The 19,436-nt window shown below is 32.5% G+C and overlaps 1 protein-coding gene across 6 annotated transcripts in view; it reads left to right on the forward strand.

Annotated features, from left to right (window-relative positions):
• ICE2 (interactor of little elongation complex ELL subunit 2) overlaps positions 1 to 19,436 on the forward strand; it is a 47,994-nt gene that overhangs the window by 24,707 nt on the left and 3,851 nt on the right. For 4 of the 6 annotated variants that reach the window (XM_023532542.1, XM_023532544.1, XM_023532543.1 and 1 more), the window contains 7 exons: positions 4,007 to 4,048; positions 5,404 to 6,406; positions 7,071 to 7,246; positions 11,686 to 11,815; positions 12,742 to 12,826; positions 14,197 to 14,247; positions 16,715 to 16,970. In XM_023532542.1, the coding sequence (XP_023388310.1) occupies positions 4,007 to 4,048; positions 5,404 to 6,406; positions 7,071 to 7,246; positions 11,686 to 11,815; positions 12,742 to 12,826; positions 14,197 to 14,247; positions 16,715 to 16,970 (1,743 nt within the window). The remainder of the gene's footprint in view (positions 1 to 4,006; positions 4,049 to 5,403; positions 6,407 to 7,070; positions 7,247 to 11,685; positions 11,816 to 12,741; positions 12,827 to 14,196; positions 14,248 to 16,714; positions 16,971 to 19,436) is intronic. The other 2 variants (XM_011363392.2, XM_023532546.1) reach the window with 1 other exon arrangement.

Genomic DNA, 19,436 nt, shown 5'->3' on the forward strand with positions numbered 1-19,436 from the left:
CGAAGAAACATGAAGTAGTTAAAAGGGATGAAAATTGACAGAGTAACTCCTTTTATTAATGGCAGATCAGGTTATATGGACCTTTCTCATTACTGATGACAAATAAAAAGCTGGACAAAATATTAAAAGTTCTTTCTTAAAATCATCAAAGAGCTAACAAGATAGGATTTACAGGGCTGAGATACCTGAGAAAACCAGAATCCAGGGAGGTTAGTCTATCTCTTCGGATTATTTTTGACCCGGTTGGTATCTGCCAGTTCCGAAGAGGCAAAACAAAATGAACTGTGCTTTTGGCAACATCACAGGCCTAGGGGGACAAAAGTCATAGTTCAGTTTTCCATGAAAGGCTTAGACCATGCAGGGGTCCAAGAGTAAAGATGAACTAGAAATAAATCAGTTTTCTCAGTGATGGTAGCCTGAGTTTTCAGACCTTGAACTTGTATTCAGATGCTTTTGGATTACTAGTGTCTCTAGACTCCTAGCAAAAGCAAATGAAAATAATTCTTAAAGGAACATAATGTCATTTTGAGCCTCAAATTGTTTCTACAAATAAGCTTTTAAAATATAGCATCCAGAAAACATTTCAATGTAACTAGACACAGGAAGAGACCATCAGAAACAGTGACCAAAGAAATACTCACATAAATAGATCTTAGAATTATTAATCACAAACTCTTAGTCAACTCTATTTAATTATACAACAGTCAAGGAAATTATTGCTTGAAAACTTCAGTGAGGACCTGGAAACTTTTAAAAGAGAACAGATTTGAAAAATAACTAAATAAAATTTTTAAAACTAAAAAATATAGTAAACACAGTTTAAAATTCTGTAAATGGAGTTATTAGGACATTAAATAAAGCTGAAAAGAAAGAAACTGAAAGATCAGTCTGAAAAGACTATCCATAATGAACAGACAAGAAGAAGAAAATATGGAGAGTAGGGCAAGAGATACAGAGGATATAGTGAGAATGTCTTAACGTGTATATTTGCACCCAGAAGGATGATGTAAAACAGACAGTGGGACTAAGTCAATACTTGGAGACAAAGAATAAACTTAAAAGCTATCAGAGAAACAAAAGGCACATTACCTATGCAGGACTGAGAGTTAGATTGACAAATAACTTCTCAACAACAATGGAAACCAGAAGACATTTGAACAATATACTGTGCTAAGAGAAAATAACCCACTTACTAAAATTCTCTAATCAGTGAAAATATCCTTAAATAATTTTTTTAAAAAAGGTAGTTTCCATTAAAAACTTAGTTTGCTACCAGCAGACCCCCTATAATGGATGTTCTTCAAGCACAATGAAAATAATCTCAGATGGAAGGAGGATGGTGAAAGATGAAAAAAGGAATGAAGAATAACAGAAGTGAAAATGCGAATAGGCTCTAATTTGTAGGTGATTGCAGGGGCACTCAGAGAGATGATATTTCTGAGATGACCTGGGCCCTAAGAACTCTGGAAACTAACCAGCCGAAGTCCCTTCCAAGACAAAAGCCTTCACTCAAGAAAAATCACTGATAGAGTCCATATTGAGCAGAACAGGGACATTAAAGAAAAAGAAGTTTTCAGAAAACTGTAGGAGAGGGGAGTAGAGGAAGCAGATCTCAGAATGTACTGAAAATTCACACACACACAAACTAACATGTATATATAGTTTGTGGTAACAAGCATGAGTTTAGAGCCATGAAGCTGAGAAAGCTACCTTGGGACACCCCTACACAAGATTGTTCTCCTGTAGGAGCAAGGAAACTCATCTCATTTAAACATGAGCAGAAGATTGTTGATGGAAGCTCTTACAAAGATAGTAAAGGGGGAATAAATTGCCATAACATTTACACAGTCAAGATATACCCACAAACATGAAAACTAATGTGCCCTAGAATTCTTGTTTCTAGAAGCGTACTCAGAAGAAAACCAGGAAAAGATCAAAATGTATGTGCAAGGTATTCATTGCAGCACTATTTGTTGTAGCAAAAGGTTGGAAACAATCCACATGTTTCTCAATAGGATATTGATTGAATAAACTGTACATTCTCAGTGGTATACTATGCAGCTTTTAAAAGGGATGTGGAAACTCTAGATATGCAGCTGTAGAATGATATCCAAAATATATCGTTAAGTAAAAAAGGCAAAGAAGAGAACATTTTGTGTAATACACTATTTATGGAAAGGGGGAAACACAAATACACACACATTTGCTTATATTAAAAAAAAAAAACCATAAGAATAAACCTAAAATTAATGAAAATGGTTAACTGCTGGGAAGGGATGGAACAAAGTAGAGGAGGCAGGAATATCAACTAAATTTCTCTGAATGTACTTTGTTTTATAGTTCTGACTTTTGAGCCATATAAATGTTTCAGATGTCTAAAACAAAACTTTTAAATGTTATAAAAGCCAGTCAAAGCTGAAATGAAACAAATGAATCCACTACATAACAAAAGTTAGTGGTTTAACCACTCAGAAGAATTCTTTTAAATGATTAGAAACTTCGTAATTTGACTGTATATCCCTAAAGATATATATCCTAAATTCAAAAAGAACTGCCAAAAAATCTTAAACTGTACTTAGTAACCATACTGTTAATGATATTGATATTTTTATTTTAAACACATTAGATAGTATAATAAACCAAACAAGTAATTATGTTAGGAATCCAGAATTTCAGCATAAGAGATACAAATGCTAATCAAAGAAGTTAAGTAAAAGCCCTATAATAACATGGTAATTGTATCAAAAAGATACCAGAGCCAACCTGAAGGGTTTCCTATTGGCCAGAGATGTGTCAGTTTGACCATGACAAAACATGGCTATAGGGGATTGAAACACATGAAATACATTAAAATCCATGAATTCATAGTGATACTTAAAAAAATACTAGTCATCTTTGGAGCATACTAGTGTGTAAAGTCCTTCTGAAAACTGATAAAGAGAAAAAAATCAAGTATTTGTCTTGCCTTTCTGTACAAATTATATTTTGGGGTAATGACAGAATATGACTCATCATTTTGTAGCTGTTAATGAAATAGTGAATCCAGTCAATGATCATCATCAACTGCTAAAATCATTAGAATATCAATGAGTAATTTTATAGTGAATAGATTATGTTGATGACCTTTGACGAACCAACAGATCAATCGTCATATCGCAAGAAGAAAGATAACCAGACATCATTAGCCTCCTGATTGAAGAGGAAGTTCACAGTCTCACATATAACATTCAGGGAAAAAAAATTTTTACCTGAATCTGATCAAGCTCCTAGATCATTTTAATAGGATATTCCAAAGATAGAAGAATGTGTTAAATGACATCACAATGATGCAGAAGTTAAAATTCAGAATATGAAAATTTTTACAGTATAATTAATATGATTTCTCCTACAAATATCTGGTGGACATGGGAGTTGGCAAAGTATGGGGGAGAGGCATTTGACAACCGTAAAACAATTGAGAGACCTCTCAAATGTAATGAAGGAATCTTGGTAGGATACTGATTCCAATAAACAATTGTAAAAAAAAAAAAAGTCACACTGGGAAATTTTAACACTTGATTAGATATTTTATGACATTGAAGAATCATTTTTATTGATGTAATTAACGGTATGTTTTATAGAAGAATCCTTTTGCAACTACATAAGTATTTATAGATAAAGGATATTTTTAATTTTATCTAAACTTATTTTGTTGGGAGTGAGAGCACTATCTTTCATTAGTTTTTAGTTTTATATTAATATGACATTTTCTTCTTAAAAAGGCTGTGAAGTAATACATCTGATTTTTTGTGTTTACTGTTCTAGTTTTTGTTGCTTTTTAAATATTCTGTAATTATTTTAATCTCAATGATTTGGAATATTTTTTCATTTCCAAGTGCTTAGGTTTTTTGCTTGTTTATATTTTTCTTAATGATTTCTAATTTTATTTCCTTCTAAACAGCAAGTAAGACCTTAGCAGATTCTGCTTTGTGCTATATTGATGTTTTCTTTGTATATTAATTTATAGTCCATCTGTGGAAATGCTCCTTGGATTCTTGGGAGGGAAAAGGTATATCTTTCTAGCCTATATATATGTTTTCAGTCATTCATATATATTTGTTTCAATCATTTACTATTATACTTTCCATTTCTATTCCTTTTTACTTAAAGACAGTGTATTGGCCAAGTACAATTGCATTTCTGTCAAATTTTTATTTTTCAGTTTTGAGTACATATTTTGATGTTATTTGGCATATCACAATTCATGACCAGACCATTATCTTTTCATCATGGATTTTATCTTTTTTCAACATAGTATTCCTTTTTTGGTTAATGCTTTTTGCATTGAATTCTGCTTTGTCTAACACTATTGCTGTTCCTTACCTCTTTATTTCTTGATGTTATGCCCTGTGATTTTGTTTTTAACCTTTTTGTGTAACAGCACCTCATGTAAACAGTATATTTATTTTTTGACTAAATTTGGTAGTCTTTTCATTTTAGTAAAAGATACAATTTAGAAGCTTACTATGTGCCAGGGACTATGTCAAGTAACTTAGAGCAAATCCAAGATGACCCTATTATTACTATTTTAGAAATGAGGAAATTAAACTTCATAGAGGTTTAAAAAACTTACACAGCTTGATTTTACTACTTGATATCGAAAAGAATTTTTCCGTCAGATCCTAAACTATAAGACTAGTGCGTGTACATAGCCTGTAATGAAATTTTCATGGTATTTATCTGAAGTGCGCTACCAGGTTGAGGAAAGATCTGCTGTTGCTTGGTGAGAGGACAATTTATTCCTGAACAAATTAAAGCTGTAGTTCTCCATTATCACAGTACATGAAAACTTATAGCCTCAATGGCTTTATATCTCAGAATACAATAAAACCACTTCTTGTCCATTTCTCCTCATATTACTGAGATTTGTTTTCCCTGAATACTTGTAGAAAGAAAGTCACCGATTGATGTTAGGGATGCACCAGAAGCTGGTGACACTTCCCCAGCTGCATTAGAAAGCAGGTTCCACAGTGGTAAAGAGGTTTTTCTCCTGGTCAGCTATGGTATCTCTGCAAGAATGTGTGGAGTGGGCGTGAATGAAAATCTACCTTCCTGTTTGGCCCTACATTTCTTTTGTCTATTTTTTTTTAATAGTGGAAATTCCTCTTGGGATGTGGTAGTTCACAAGTATTCCCCATTTCCTATGCTGTTACAGCTTGGCAGATTTGTGTTTCATGAACATTTCATTGGGAATGTAAGGTTAAATAGTTGGTAGTGGTTTATTGACATCTAAAGCAAGAACCTTTCAAAGCTATTAGACTTTCTGTTTTAAAGTGCATGAACTGTGTATATGAGAGGTAGGAACACTAAGATAAGGTGTAGCCTGAAATTTTCACTAATAGTTTACCAATATATTTTCTTAAGATGTCTTATGAAGTTAACGAGTGCCGAAAAATTGAGACCCTTGAAAATTTGGATCTGGATTTTGATGATGACGTCACAGAACTTGAAACTTTTGGAGTAACTACCACCAACCCATCAAAGTCACCAAGTCCAGAAAGCATTTCCACAGTACACAACATGACAGACACTCCTACAGCCCCCAGTGCAGCAACTACACCTGTGGTACCAATTGCACCAGATATTTCTGCTCATTCTAGGAGTTTATCTCAGATTCTCATGGAACAATTGCAGAAGGAGAAACAGCTAGTGACTGGTATAGATGATGACCCTGAAGAGTATCAAAATAAAGATGATCAGGGATTTGTACCATGTGGTGAAAAGGTATCAGATAATTCTGGCAAGTCGATGATGCAAGATAGTGACTTGAAAACACCAGATGCCTTACAGTTAGAAAGTTCTACAGAAAATGAAACCTCTAATGAAAATGATATGGCTACTGATATGGTATATGCTGATGAAAGACCAGATGTTCTAGAGAACCCAGACAATTCAAAGGAAAAGACTGCTACATCAGAAGCAGCGAAAACTGAAGATATAGTTCTTTGCAATAGTGATACAGATGAAGACTGTTTAATCATTGATACAGAATGTCAAAAGAATAGTAATGAAATAACAGCCAATGTGAGTTCTAATTTAAGTTCTAAACCAGCTAGCCCAAATTCTTCCTTGGGACAGGCTTCTGTAGAAAACCAGGCTAATACTAATACTACTTGTAGTCCTGAAGAGTCATGTGTTTTAAAAAAACCTATCAAACGAGTATATAAAAAATTTGATCCAGTTGGGGAAATTTTAAAAATGCAGGATGAACTCTTGAAGCCAGTTTCCAGAAAAATACCTGAATTGCCCTTAATGAATACAGAAAATTCGAAACAACCTCCTGTTTCCGAGCAACCCTCTGTTCCTTCAGATGCCTCCAATTGGCCCAAAACTGTATGGCCTTCTGCATTTCAGAAACCAAAAGGACGTAAGTAATTATTTACAAAGCACTTTTGTCTGTTCCTGTCCTTCAGGTTTCCCCCACATTCCCTCACATTCTCTTTGTTATAATCTATTTTATAATCTTTACATAGTCATTGATATTTCATTTTTTAATCTGTTCAGTATTTTAACTTCCAAAGTTGTATGGATTTTGTAACTTATGTTTATCCAATATGTACACTGACTACCAGAATATAATGTAGTTTGCCATACTGATCCAAGTGCATTACAAATAACCATGAAAATAATCATAAACCTTTATTTGTCCAAAATTTATTTATTCTTGGTGTTAAACTGCAATTTTGTACTTTTTAATTTTGTGCAATAGATAAAAAGCTGTACCTCAGCTCTGCCGAGATTAGGAATAACATTATTTTTTAAAACTCTTCTTTTTTACTTAATATATTGTCTCACTATACTTTGCCTAAAGTTAGTTAAAAGGAAGAGACCCTTAAAGCTTTTATTGTAGCTCTTACAGTAGTTTCACTAAAAGTAAACAGAAATGGTAATAGTGTGATCAGCTTAGAGGAAACAAAGTTAAATTGATAGAAGTTTAAAAATAGATAATTGAATTGTTTTACTTTGAATTATGATGAATAAAGGGTTAATGTATTTTCAAATAAAAATGAGAAATATAATTATTTTTAAAGGATTGCCATATGAACTTCAGGACTATGTCGAAGATACATCAGAATATGTAGCTCCTCAGGAAGGAAATTTTGTTTACAAGTTGTTTAGCCTGCAAGACCTGTTGTTACTTGTGCGATGCAGTGTCCAGAGGATAGAGACCAGACCACGTTCTAAAAAACGGAAGAAAATCAGAAGAGTAAGTTGTTACTTGGGGAGTTAGGATGTTGTAGTAGCATAAGTAGATAATCAGCAAATATTAAGCATGCCATTGTTCTGAAGTTTAATTTTAAATTGTTGATAACTCTTATGGTAGTTTTTCCAGGTTGATTTTTTTTTTTTTTAGTAGTCAAATACTGAAAATACTTTTAATAAGGTAAAGTGTTTAGTTAAATGTAATAGTCATGAATGCTGATAGCGTTCTTGCATGGAATACATAAACTTCATGGAAAATGGTACCATCATAGATTTGACCTAGACTGGCACATGTTCCTGCTTTCTCTGTGAATTTGGATTTTCATTATGATGTATTAACCCCTTTCTCTCTTAATTTGGGGATCTTCTTGACTCATTTTAGAAGTCCATATTGTGAAAGAAAGACTTTCACACGCACATATGATAAGTCTTCCAGGATTGTTGGAAGTCCAGATGTCTTTTTTCCTCCCATTGTTTCTTTTGTGGTTTGATATAAACATTTTCCTCATTTAAGAAAGTTTTTGCTACAGTTTGAGTATTTGGCTTTTCAACAGTTTTTCATATTTGATATTTGAAATTATCTTTTAGATTCATTTCATATTTTGTGTCTGTGACCACTAAATTCTGGAAAATAAAGAGGAACTTCTGTATTATAATTGATTATGTAAGAAATAGTGAAGTCTTTAATTTCTTAAGAGAATTTTTCTACTATATAGATTTGTCGTAGTACACTTAAAAAAAAGTTTTGATGTCCTTGTCTCTTGTTGTTCTACCACCCAGTAACAATCTTCAGTGACCACTTTATAATGTCAGTGTTTTGGGCTAGGGGTCAGGTGAATCAAGAATTATGATGTCCATTCCCACTGCCCCCCAACCCCGCAAGTTGTGAGATTCCAGCACTAGTGGATCAAGTCCCTGACTATTACTTTATCATATTACGGAATAATAGAAAAAAGAAAAAGAAGTGCCAGCCTTTTAAAGCTGCTAATAGCAACAGTGTTAGGATCTATCATGAAAAATTCTAAGGCTAAGTCTTCAAGATCTAGTATGTATACTTTGTCCACCAAAATCCAGTGAACTTGGAGGATCTTTTGCTTGATGACACTTTTATCCTTTGTTAAATTTAAGAAAGAATGTGAATAAATCATTAAATTCCTAATTCTTATAATTTGGTTTTCATCACTGGTTCAGACTTGGAATTTTTGAAACCGAATAGTTTTGAATTAAATGTGTGGAAGTTTTTTTAATAAGAGAAAATCAAGGAATGACAAAAATACTATATGTTGGTATCAGTCTGCTCCTAGATAAATCTTAATCTCTGTATTAAAAGATTTTACTTTGCTGATTTTTTCCTGTCTCATCTATATTTAACTGTGATCAATTTAATGGCCATAGCATGAACATCTTGAATACATGTAGCTTCAGTGCTATGGATATTTTCAAGTTTTATTTCTTTAATTCTTACTTGCTGTATCTGACTTATTTGGGAGCTTAACCTCATTTTTTTTCACTTTTTACCCTGTAAGCCCATACCACTTTGTATTGATCTGCCAGTTTACAGCACTTAGAAAGTATTGGTGGGCAGTGTCTCTTAAGTGAAAATAGCCTAGGTATATTTTGGATACTGATTTAATTTCTGAATTGATATTAAGGACATTGTCATCCACTTGAGTAAAGTGAAATTTGTAAATGTCAAGACAAAAACCTTGTAGTATAGAATCACTCTTCATCAAAATGTATCAAGACAATTGAGTCCTAAAGAACGTCTAAATAGCCTTATATTTCTGATCGTGTCAAACCCAGAGTAAAATGTAAAGTTTTTCAGTGAATGCTTATCATATTGCACCTATAATAATATGTAATAGTTTAGTATACATGGTTTAAGTCCCTTAGAATATATTCCCCTTGGAATCATGTTATATTTATCTCTGTTTCTCCCAAAAGTTGTATGCCTTAGAAACTCAGTAAATAGGTATTGAATCAATGAGAAAAATTGAGGGATGAGTGAGGAGAGAGGAGACTTTTGTTAAGGAAAGGAACTTAAGGGAAGTTGAGGCACTCGTTTGAGAAATTTTTAAGTGGTACTGTTTAAACTCTAATTAGGGTAGAATGCATCCTCATTAACATTTCCTACTTAAAAATCAACTTGTTCAGATAAAGCTTTAAAGTACATAGAAGTCTCATCAACCTCTGATGTCCAGGAACTTCAGCTCTCTTTTATTTTTCTTTGGTTCTTCAATTCTCTGTTATCATAGTTGAGATTTTAGTTTCCAATATCATTTATCCTTTGTCATTAAAACTCTGCTTAATAAGAGCTGCACATCAGAGGAGAACTTAATACAGCAGCCAGTCTCAAATGATGTAGAGGGCTAATTTAGACCACAAAATGAAGTTGGAACTTACTAAATTCTACACAGTTAGAAAATCCACACCAGGTAACTTTGAATGATTTGATAGTATCTGTTACTGTCTGTCAGTTAACCATTTTCTTAAGTGATATATTCTAAAATGATTTAAAAATTTAGACCTGGTGATTTTAAAATTTATATTGTCATTCTAGGGCCAGAAAATAGGATCCTGAAGGTGCTTGAATGTTAGGAATGAATAGAATGTACCCATTGGGATCAATGACAGAACACTAACTATGAAATACCTATTTAGGAATGTATGTAAAAGTTTAAAAGATTTATGTGAAAATTGAAAGAGAACCAAGAAAAATTTTTCACTTGAGATTAGGAGCTACTTATCAGGGAAAAAAAGTAAATAGAATTAATTTTTATAGTTTGAAAACTTTGTACTTCAAATTTCACTTTAATTTTGGAATACTTAAAATAATCAGACTTTTCTTCCCTTGGCTTCCTGGAGATGGCAGTAGAAATACATATAGAAATTAAAACCAGATTCAGGACTTAGTTTTATAGATATGGCAGTATTATCAAAGAAAATCCCCCAAATATTTTCTTTTCAGAAATAGAAATATTTTTTTAATTTAAAAAAATCTCTAATTAACTCTGTTATCAACTCATGATTCAAAAAAGGAATCTTCTTCATCCAGTATTCTTTTTCCAACTCTACTTTAAACTGCCTATATCTCCTTGAGCAAATTTCTTAACCCTCTGGGCCTTCATTTCTTTATATCTAGATTCTCTTTGCAACTATAAGCAACTGTAAATGCAGATTACCATTTACTGAGGAACTATTATACAATAAAATGCTTTTAGCAATAAAATTATTCTAATCATAATACATCTTTTTTTTTTTTAATAGAAAAGACATTGTAGGGGCCTTACTACTCCAGGTTTGGCCCCTATAACAACAACCTGTTAAAAATGCAAAACCTTTGTCTTCACCTCAGATTCTACAATTTAACAAGAGCACCAGGTTATTCCTATACACACTGAAATTTAGAAACACTGCCTTATATATTTTTATCACATTTAAAGGTAATACATGAATCGAACTTCTTGTTAACAGAAATTTTTTATTTTAAATTTTTCTTACCACCATTATTGTGCCAAGCCCATTAAATTTGCCACTTTGTGAAAATCAGGAGTTCTGAAACATTTATGCAGTATTTTCAAGTATATAAATAGTGACAGCTTAGTATAATTTCAAAAGTACTAACTAGCCATATCACTCTAAGTTCCATAAATCATGTGTTTCTCCTTCTGCAGCTGGAGATGAAGACACTGCTGTTAAGAGTAAAATTTTCTTTGACAGAAATGAGATAACATGAGTATAATGAACACGACTAACATATTATTTCACAAGCATGTATTTCCTTACATATTCTCCTTTAAACCAGTAATGGGTACAATCATTTTACTTATTCTATTTAGTGTCCTGAGCAATAACTCTAAATGGATAATTTGTCAGGTACTTAGTATCTGGAATAAAGCCTTTGTATTAATGAAGATAATGACATTCACAGGTGTTAATGTAGATATTAATGCTCATACATTCATCGAATGAAAAGCTGCTCAGAGGGTTTGAGCCTTAGATAATGTGACTAATGCTAAAGGGGCAAAAATTCATCCTTTTTTTATCCTTTTGAGAATTATTAGTATATAGTACAGTCAATGTTTCCTAGAATCTGGCTTTGAACCTTTGGGCAATTGTGTATATCATAGTCTCAGTTCCAAAGATTCTGCTGTCGAACATATTCCCTGCAGAAATAAAATGTGCATATATATGAGGAGGTATGTATTTTGGGAGAGGGTTTGGGATCTCTTATTCTTCTACCTCTTGTGCCTCACCCCACCCCCCACCCCCCACCGCCCAATGTCTACCAAGGGTTCTTTCTGCCTGAATCCTACTGTATTTGAAAGAATGAAATAAGATTACCCAAAAGCATTTTAAAAGTGACAGAACTGTATAGGCAAGTGTGTTTGCTATTAATAGTAAATTAATGGAACTTTGAAGAATTACAACTTTGCATTGCAGCAATTTCCAGTTTACGTTCTACCGAAAGTGGAGTATCAAGCTTGTTATGGAGCTGAAGCTCTGACGGAAAGTGAGCTTTGTCGCCTGTGGACTGAAAGTTTATTGCATTCCAACTGCTCATTTTATGTTGGTAAGTTATATAAGAGGCTTTATTCTTTTTTAATGCCTTTGTAAATACATATAATAATTTTAAATATGTCCATTCAGTACTTTTTGTTTTCAGTTTTCTGATTGTGTTAACATGCTATTAAAACACCATTCCTACTGCAGTTAAATGACGAGATGGGACTGACTAGTAATACCAAATTTCCCTCTTATTCTCTATTTAGTTGTACATGAATGTCAACATAATTATTTTTAAAATATCTTAACCGTGTAATTAACTAAAAATGTAGATGTGTTTTCTAATGAGCTTCTTTTAAAACTACTATCTGTTGTCATAAATAGCAGAATTCCCTTCTTTCTCATCGTTGAGTAATATTACATTATATGTATAAATTATGTCCTGTCTTCTTTATTCAGCTGTTGATGGACGCTTAGGTTATTTCCATATCTTGGCTATTGTCAATAATTAAGCCAGATTTTTATAATTTTTATCTTAAGAGCCACGTTTGTCTTAGAGATGTGTAGCGCATACCCAAACTCTAAATTTGATTTTATCTATTTGCTTTGATAATAGGTACATATTTCTCTAAAAATTTAATCTCCATAAAATTCAACTTTAACCAGAATTTAAAGCACCAATATTTTAAGTTATTATTCTTAAGTTGTGGGCTTAGAGATGAATTTTTTTGGGGGGGTGAGGAGAGGGGTGGACATGTGTAACCTTTTCTACATTCACTTTTTTTTAGAATTAATATACATTTCTTTTGTAATCTGACTTTTTATGTCATTTTAAAATACAACTTTACTTAATAGACTTAAAACTCCTCTTTTGGAATGTCAAGTTCTTTTACAGTTATTACAATTTTATAAAAACATCTTTAAAGAAACTGGATAACATTTTGTTTTTTAAACACTACAATTGTTTTTTTTAAGTTTGATATTTTATTTTAGGCCATATTGATGCATTTACTTCAAAACTTTTCCTGCTAGAAGAAATCACCTCGGAAGAATTAAAAGAAAAACTTTCAGCACTCAAGTAAGAAAGTTGTTTACTTTGTGGTAGGAATTTAAAAATTTGTTAATATGATCACTAATTTTCCCTTATCTCTAAATATTGTTTAGCTTTAAAATCATTTATTTTCAAGACTTTCAGTCTTTTTACACATTGAGGTTTCTTATGACCCAGTTTATGACCCATCCGTATTAATCATCTCCATCTCCAGATTAAATATGCCAGTCACATCAGTCTTTCTGCTTAAGACAAAAGAGGCTAGCACAAGAGAGTAGCCCATCATCTAGGAGGTGTATATGAGCATACATTTCACCCCTTTTCAGGGTTAAGAGAGACTAGGACAGTTACAGACTCTTAGCTGTCAGGATTGTATACACACATTTAGACATCCTAACTTCCAAAAGTTTGCCATTGTACCAAGCATTACTGTACATCAAATTGAAATGAATTTATTGTACTCAGAATTCCAAGTACCTAAATACAAAAGAAAATAACTATAAACATTATGTAATTTGCATCTCATAACTTTCTAGGACGGACTGGAGGTAGTATTATCTCCATATTGTTTATGAGGAAACTTAGACTCTGAGTGACTTGCCTCAGAGCACACAGATAAGCCAGAGTGACAGTGTTGGTAGTTAATGTATTTGATTCACCACTTAGAATGAGAAATTGTCCTGATTTACACCAGTTGCATAGTTCCAGCTTTGAGACTTGACACAGTTTTTGAAGGGTCCCAGAATGAAACTTGATTTCTCTGCTTGTACTTAAAAAACACGTCCACTTCTATTATGAGGATTCCTTCTTTTGAGTGGCAATTTTTCCTTTACATATGTAAAGCTTTTCATGCATATATTTACATACATTTACATATGCAAAGTTTTCTATGCCGTTATTCATTGTCTGCCCCACCACTCCCAGCGAAAACTATTTTTAAATGAATAGTAAAGGAAATGAGTTCAGGTTTAGAAGAAATACTAAAGAAATACCGTGTATTTTATTTCTCTTTAACTATCCTGCCCCCAATCAGTGGCTTCTCTGGTATCACACATTTAATGTACCTCTCAATTTTCTTTGGAAGCTTATTATGCTCTAAAAGGCAATCTCTTCTGCAGATTAGTTCTGCTAAAGACTTCCGAATATAGTGATCTCTTTACAACTGCTCTGATATACACACACAAAATACTTATGATTTTGAAGAAAAATCAGGAAATGGCAAAAATTAAGTAAATACTATAATTTAATCCAATTAGAAATAATATTTGCTATTCTGTGTTTCACATTATCTGTTTTCTTTGTTATTGAAAGCATTTCTCTATTTGAGGAGCTATCATTGTTAAGAGTAAGGTTTTTTGTTGTTGTTTAATTTTACATGAATTTCTTCTATTTAATAGAATTTCAAGTTTATTTAATATCCTCCAGCACATTCTGAAGAAATTAAGTAGGTAAGTAATTTTTTGGACAGTTTGCATTGATATGTCTGATTTTCTTGAATGAAAATTCACAGAAACTTTGAATATATGCTGTTAGGAATAGATACAATATAACCTAGAAATGCAAGATTTATTATACTTTGTCAAAGTTGAAGCTGAAAATATAACTAAAGAATATCATTTACATCTTTCTATAAGGCATATTATATTGGTTTCCTATTGCCACTGTAACAAATTATCACAGATTTGGTGGCTTAAAACAACACAAATTTATTCTCTTATAGTTCTGGAAGTCAGAAATCCGAAATCATTTTCACTGGACTGAACTCATGTCAGCAGGGTTGATTCCTTCTGAAGGCTCTGAGGGAACAATCATTTCCTTGCCTTCATTTAGATCCATGGCAAATCTTAGAATATGGATTCTCCACCTGATTATTTATTAAACTGTTTTTGTTATGTGAACTTTTGTGTTTCTTCTGTTATGCCCTTAACAATTTTTAGTGAAATTGTTAAGATATGTGATTTTCACTGATGAAGCTCGATCTTTAAAATGTTGTTTATTCCTACCTACCAAATCAACTATTATTCGTTTACTTATATGGAAATCTGAAAGGTATTGTTTGGGAAAGAAGTTTTCTAGAGGATAAGAATAATTTTCTGTACCTCCTTTGTCAACACCTATTACTTTTCTGTTCAAAACTAAAAAAAAACAAGAATCTGTAGTAAGTCACAAATCTCAAAGTTCTTTCTTTTATTATGCAATATAAGCAAGTTTCCTTGTTTATAAAATGATGGCGTTGAGTTCAATAATTTCATAGGTACTTTTCTGTGGTTTTGTGGCAGGATTTTTTATCTTATGTATTCTGTTCTTCATGTGAAGCACAATACTTATATAATGAAATCTGCCAAATGCTTTTTGACATTTTCTTATTATCTTGGTTTCTGTATTAGTTTTCTACTGCAGCTGTAACAGATTACAACAAAACTAATGTTGTAGAGCAACACAAATTTATTATCTTGCAGTTCTATAAGTCTGAAATTTAACAGGTCTCCCTGGGATAAAACCAGTGTGTCAACAGGGCAGCATTCTTTTCTGTAAGGCTCTGGGTATGGTCTGTGTCATTGACTTTTGTATATTCTAGGGGCCACTTGTATGCTTTGGCTCGTGGCCCTCTTACTCCATCTTTAAAGTTTCAAAGGCAAGTTGAGTCCTTCTCACATCACATCGCTCTGACCTCTTCCACAGTTACATTCCGAGTCTCTTCTTCATCCCTCTTCTACATTTAAGGACTCTTCTTACAGTGAGCTCACTAAGATAATCCAGAAAAATCCTACCATTTTAAAATTAGCTGATTAAGAACCTTAATTCCATTTTAGTTCCCCTTTACCATGTAATGTAACATATTCACAGGTTCTAGAGTTTAGGACATAAACATTTTGGGGAGGCCATTTATTCATCCTATCATAGTTCGTATTAATCTGTGTATATTTCACTTTTTATGATATTTTAAGATTTTCTCGTCTCGTTTTTTTATAAATTCTCTCTGTAAACCACAGCTGCCTTCATTTTTAGTGAAATTATTAAGATATGTGATTTTCACTGATGAAGCTCGATCTTTAAAATGTTGTTTATTCCTTCCTACCAAATTAACTATTATTCGTTTACTTATATGGAAATCTGAAAGGTATTGTTTGGGAAAGAAATTTTCCAGAGGATAAGAATAATTTTCTGTACCTCCTTTGTCAACACTTATTAGTTTTCTGTTCAAAAAAAAAAAAAAGAAAATGTAACTTATCAGATTTATAGATGATCCATATAACTATGATTCTTATTTTTAATGATATATTATGGGAAAGTACTGATGTCCTCCTTAGCACTTTTGAGCTAGAAGAGTATAAAATCCTAAGAAAGCCTGGTATATTAATCATATTTTTTTAGCTCTTTATGTTGATACACTGAATTCTGTAAAGCTTTCTAAGAAAAGAATTGATTGTTTTCTTTACTGTTTCTGCTACTTTATTTTAAACTACTCAATGTAGTGAATGTATCACATTTACTTTTGTATCTCTATTACTGGATACAAAGCAGGAGCAATGTTTGTCGAATAGATTATAATGCTCTGCATAGGAATGCTACGTATGTACATTCATGAAATGCTTTTTAGTATAAGTTGTCTGTGGATTAGAGAATTAAGCAGACTGTTTCCCATTAAATTATTAAAAACTAAAATTGGCTGATACGACAGTAAAAAGAAAATAATTATATATATATATTAAACTTCGGAATAAGAATTAAAATGAGTTGCCTAAAAGGCAAGAACATAGTTTAAAAGACTTCTTAAATCTTATTTGGGCATAAAAGTATTTTTAGAGATGATATTCTATTTCTATAATTGTTTTCAATTTTACTAAGAGACCATGATTAAGAAAACGCTGTTGAAATTGACACATTCACCTGAGTTTCATTGTGTGGATTTAGTTTGCAGGAGGGTTCCTATTTGTTGTCTCATGCAGCAGAAGATTCTTCACTCCTGATCTACAAGACCTCTGATGGAAAAGTTACTAGGACAGCGTACAATTTGCATAAAACACATTGTAGCCTTCCTGGTGTACCTTCCAGTCTCTCAGTTCCCTGGGTTCCGTTAGATCCCAATCTATTATTACCATATCATATCCATCATGGAAGAATACCTTGTACTTTTCCACCTAAATCAATAGGTCCCACAGGACAAAAGGTAAGATCTTTTTTGAAATTAAATGTTTCATTAGGTTGTTTATTATTAATCTATTTCACTGATTATACAGTATTTCAACCTGTTGTCCACATTTATCATATTAATCACACCACCATTCTAAAAACAACATCCATTGGAAGGGTAAACAAAATTGTATTCTCTACTGAGTCCAGTCATTATGTCAGTCGGACTTTCTATTTTTGTAAGGTTTATAAGTCAGCTAAATAAAGGTCTACCAGCTTGCCCAGTGGGAGCATGAGTATTAAGGCATCAACGTGGTTAAATATGTTTCTATGATAAGCAAAGTTATGTTTTTTGTAATTTTTATTTATGATGTTGCTTCATTTCATTAAATATTTGAGGCAATTTACAGAAGAATATATACAATAAAATTACGATACAATTAAAAATTGATAAGTAGGATATAGAAAAATATAAAAACAAGTGTTAGTAATTAGGGAATGCAGTGCCTTATTAAAAGTACAATAAAATATTAAGGACTAAATTGTGTTTTGCTAAGTATTGTATAACTCAATATTAATTGAGTTATGATTAATATTACTCTCTTTATAGAATCCTTCCCAGCAATACCATTGAATGATTTTTTTCTGTCTGAAACTTCCATAAAGCCATGGCTAGAAATACTCTTCACCACGTCACTCATTATTTATGTCATGTAAGAAATTCCAATTTGAGTTTGATTGTAATAAGTTTTGTTCTTTGCAAATCTGAATGTTCAGGAAACAAAAACCCAGTGTATTTTCCTTCCCACCTGCCAAAAATATTTGAGTCAAAGTTATTGTCTGAGTTCTGTAATCTTCTCAAGATATGTGCCCCAGAACATCTATCACTATGGATGATTCTGTTCTTTTTTACTATGTTATATTAAATTAATCTGTAAATGTCCTCCAGTCTTTTGAGAAATAGCTGGAGGGCAAATACTGAACTTTTTTTTTTTTTTTTTTAATAATCTACAGTAAAGGAGTTGTTTATATGTTTCTCATTTCTCTACCCTAATGTTACTGTTTGGAAAGATTCTTTTAGAAATGAGAACTCCTTGCACATCTTTAGTTAACTTTGCCTAAGAAAATATATAAATGTTATTAACTCTTTGCTACAAATGAAAGAATAGAGAAAGTTAGTTGTTAGCATTTTAAGCTATTTTATTTAAAGTTTTGGTTGTCTATTTCCAGTTTAAATTTAATTTGAGTAGTGATTTTTATAACTTCCTAAGGCATATATTCTTAACTTAAAAATAGTTATTGAAAACTAGTTTTGAAAGATCTCTGTTCTTTTTAGAGCAATGATTTCCTTTTGATTTAGAAACTTTGATGATATTTTTTAGTATAAGTGCTGCTGAAGCGAAGGATAGTTTCTTGCTTGTAACATAATTCTCTGGAGTGGCTTATTTTTTAATGAAAATAAACAGTTTAATATTTGACACAATTCTACATTTTTAGGGCTTGGCCACATATATACGAAGTTTAAACAATTCAATTACATGTCTACTACTGAGCACTTATTTTTTAGGATGCTGCATGCATTCAGTCCAGAAACAAATACTTAGATTATCTAGGTCCTAATTGTTGTACAGCCTAGCATTAGGTATAGTAGACTGATAAATGTTTTGATGTTTTTTCGAGCCCATGGAAAGTCTTTAGTGATCTTTGACACACCTACCCACAGTCTAGCCCTCCATTTGGTGGGAATTACCCTGCCTTCCTCCCATATTTCCTCCTAGTCAGGCCATGAGAGTAGGACTTTCTAGTCCAACCAAGGTAAGCACAGATAGGGATTCTACCCTTAGCAATAGGAAAAGACCAAAGCTTCAGGATACCGGGGAAGGTAAGACCCTATGTGAAACAAATCATCTTTATATTTCATGGTATAGAAACTCACATAACAGATGATTCTGCTTCTAATACAATCCCATAGTCCCGAGTCTTCTTGAACTTAGATCTCATCTTTGTGTTGTGCTGAGAGATAACCCCAGTAGAGCTTGCATGTACCCTTGACTGCATGGAGCAAAGCTTAATAGGATCCCATTTGATTCCTGTGTTACTCCTGACTTTTGCTTCTAGTCCTTTTACAACGGCTCTTTGCCTGTCCCTTCAACAACTTCTGTAATAAACATTCATCACACACACACACACACACACACACGCACAATCTTACAATGGAGATTTCAAAATGCTTGCTTTCCTCAATGGTATAGTAGATACAGTTAATATGGTCAGTATACTTTTATACTAAATATCAGCTGAGTGGGGAATGATCTAGATAATCTGAAATTGCAGTACTTTTCTAGTCAATATGTTAGAAAAGTTCATCAGATTCAGACTGACAGACTGGCAAACTCAAATTCCAACTCAAGTTTGTCCTTTCTAGTCATCTAATTATAAACCAAAAAAAAAAAAAAAAAAAAAGCCTTTAAAGAGACAAGATACTAGGTGAGAGAAGCTGGGG

The sequence above is a fragment of the Pteropus vampyrus genome, unplaced genomic scaffold, assembly GCF_000151845.1.
Source record: "Pteropus vampyrus isolate Shadow unplaced genomic scaffold, Pvam_2.0 Scaffold85, whole genome shotgun sequence".
In the NCBI taxonomy this organism is placed as follows: domain Eukaryota; kingdom Metazoa; phylum Chordata; class Mammalia; order Chiroptera; family Pteropodidae; genus Pteropus; species Pteropus vampyrus.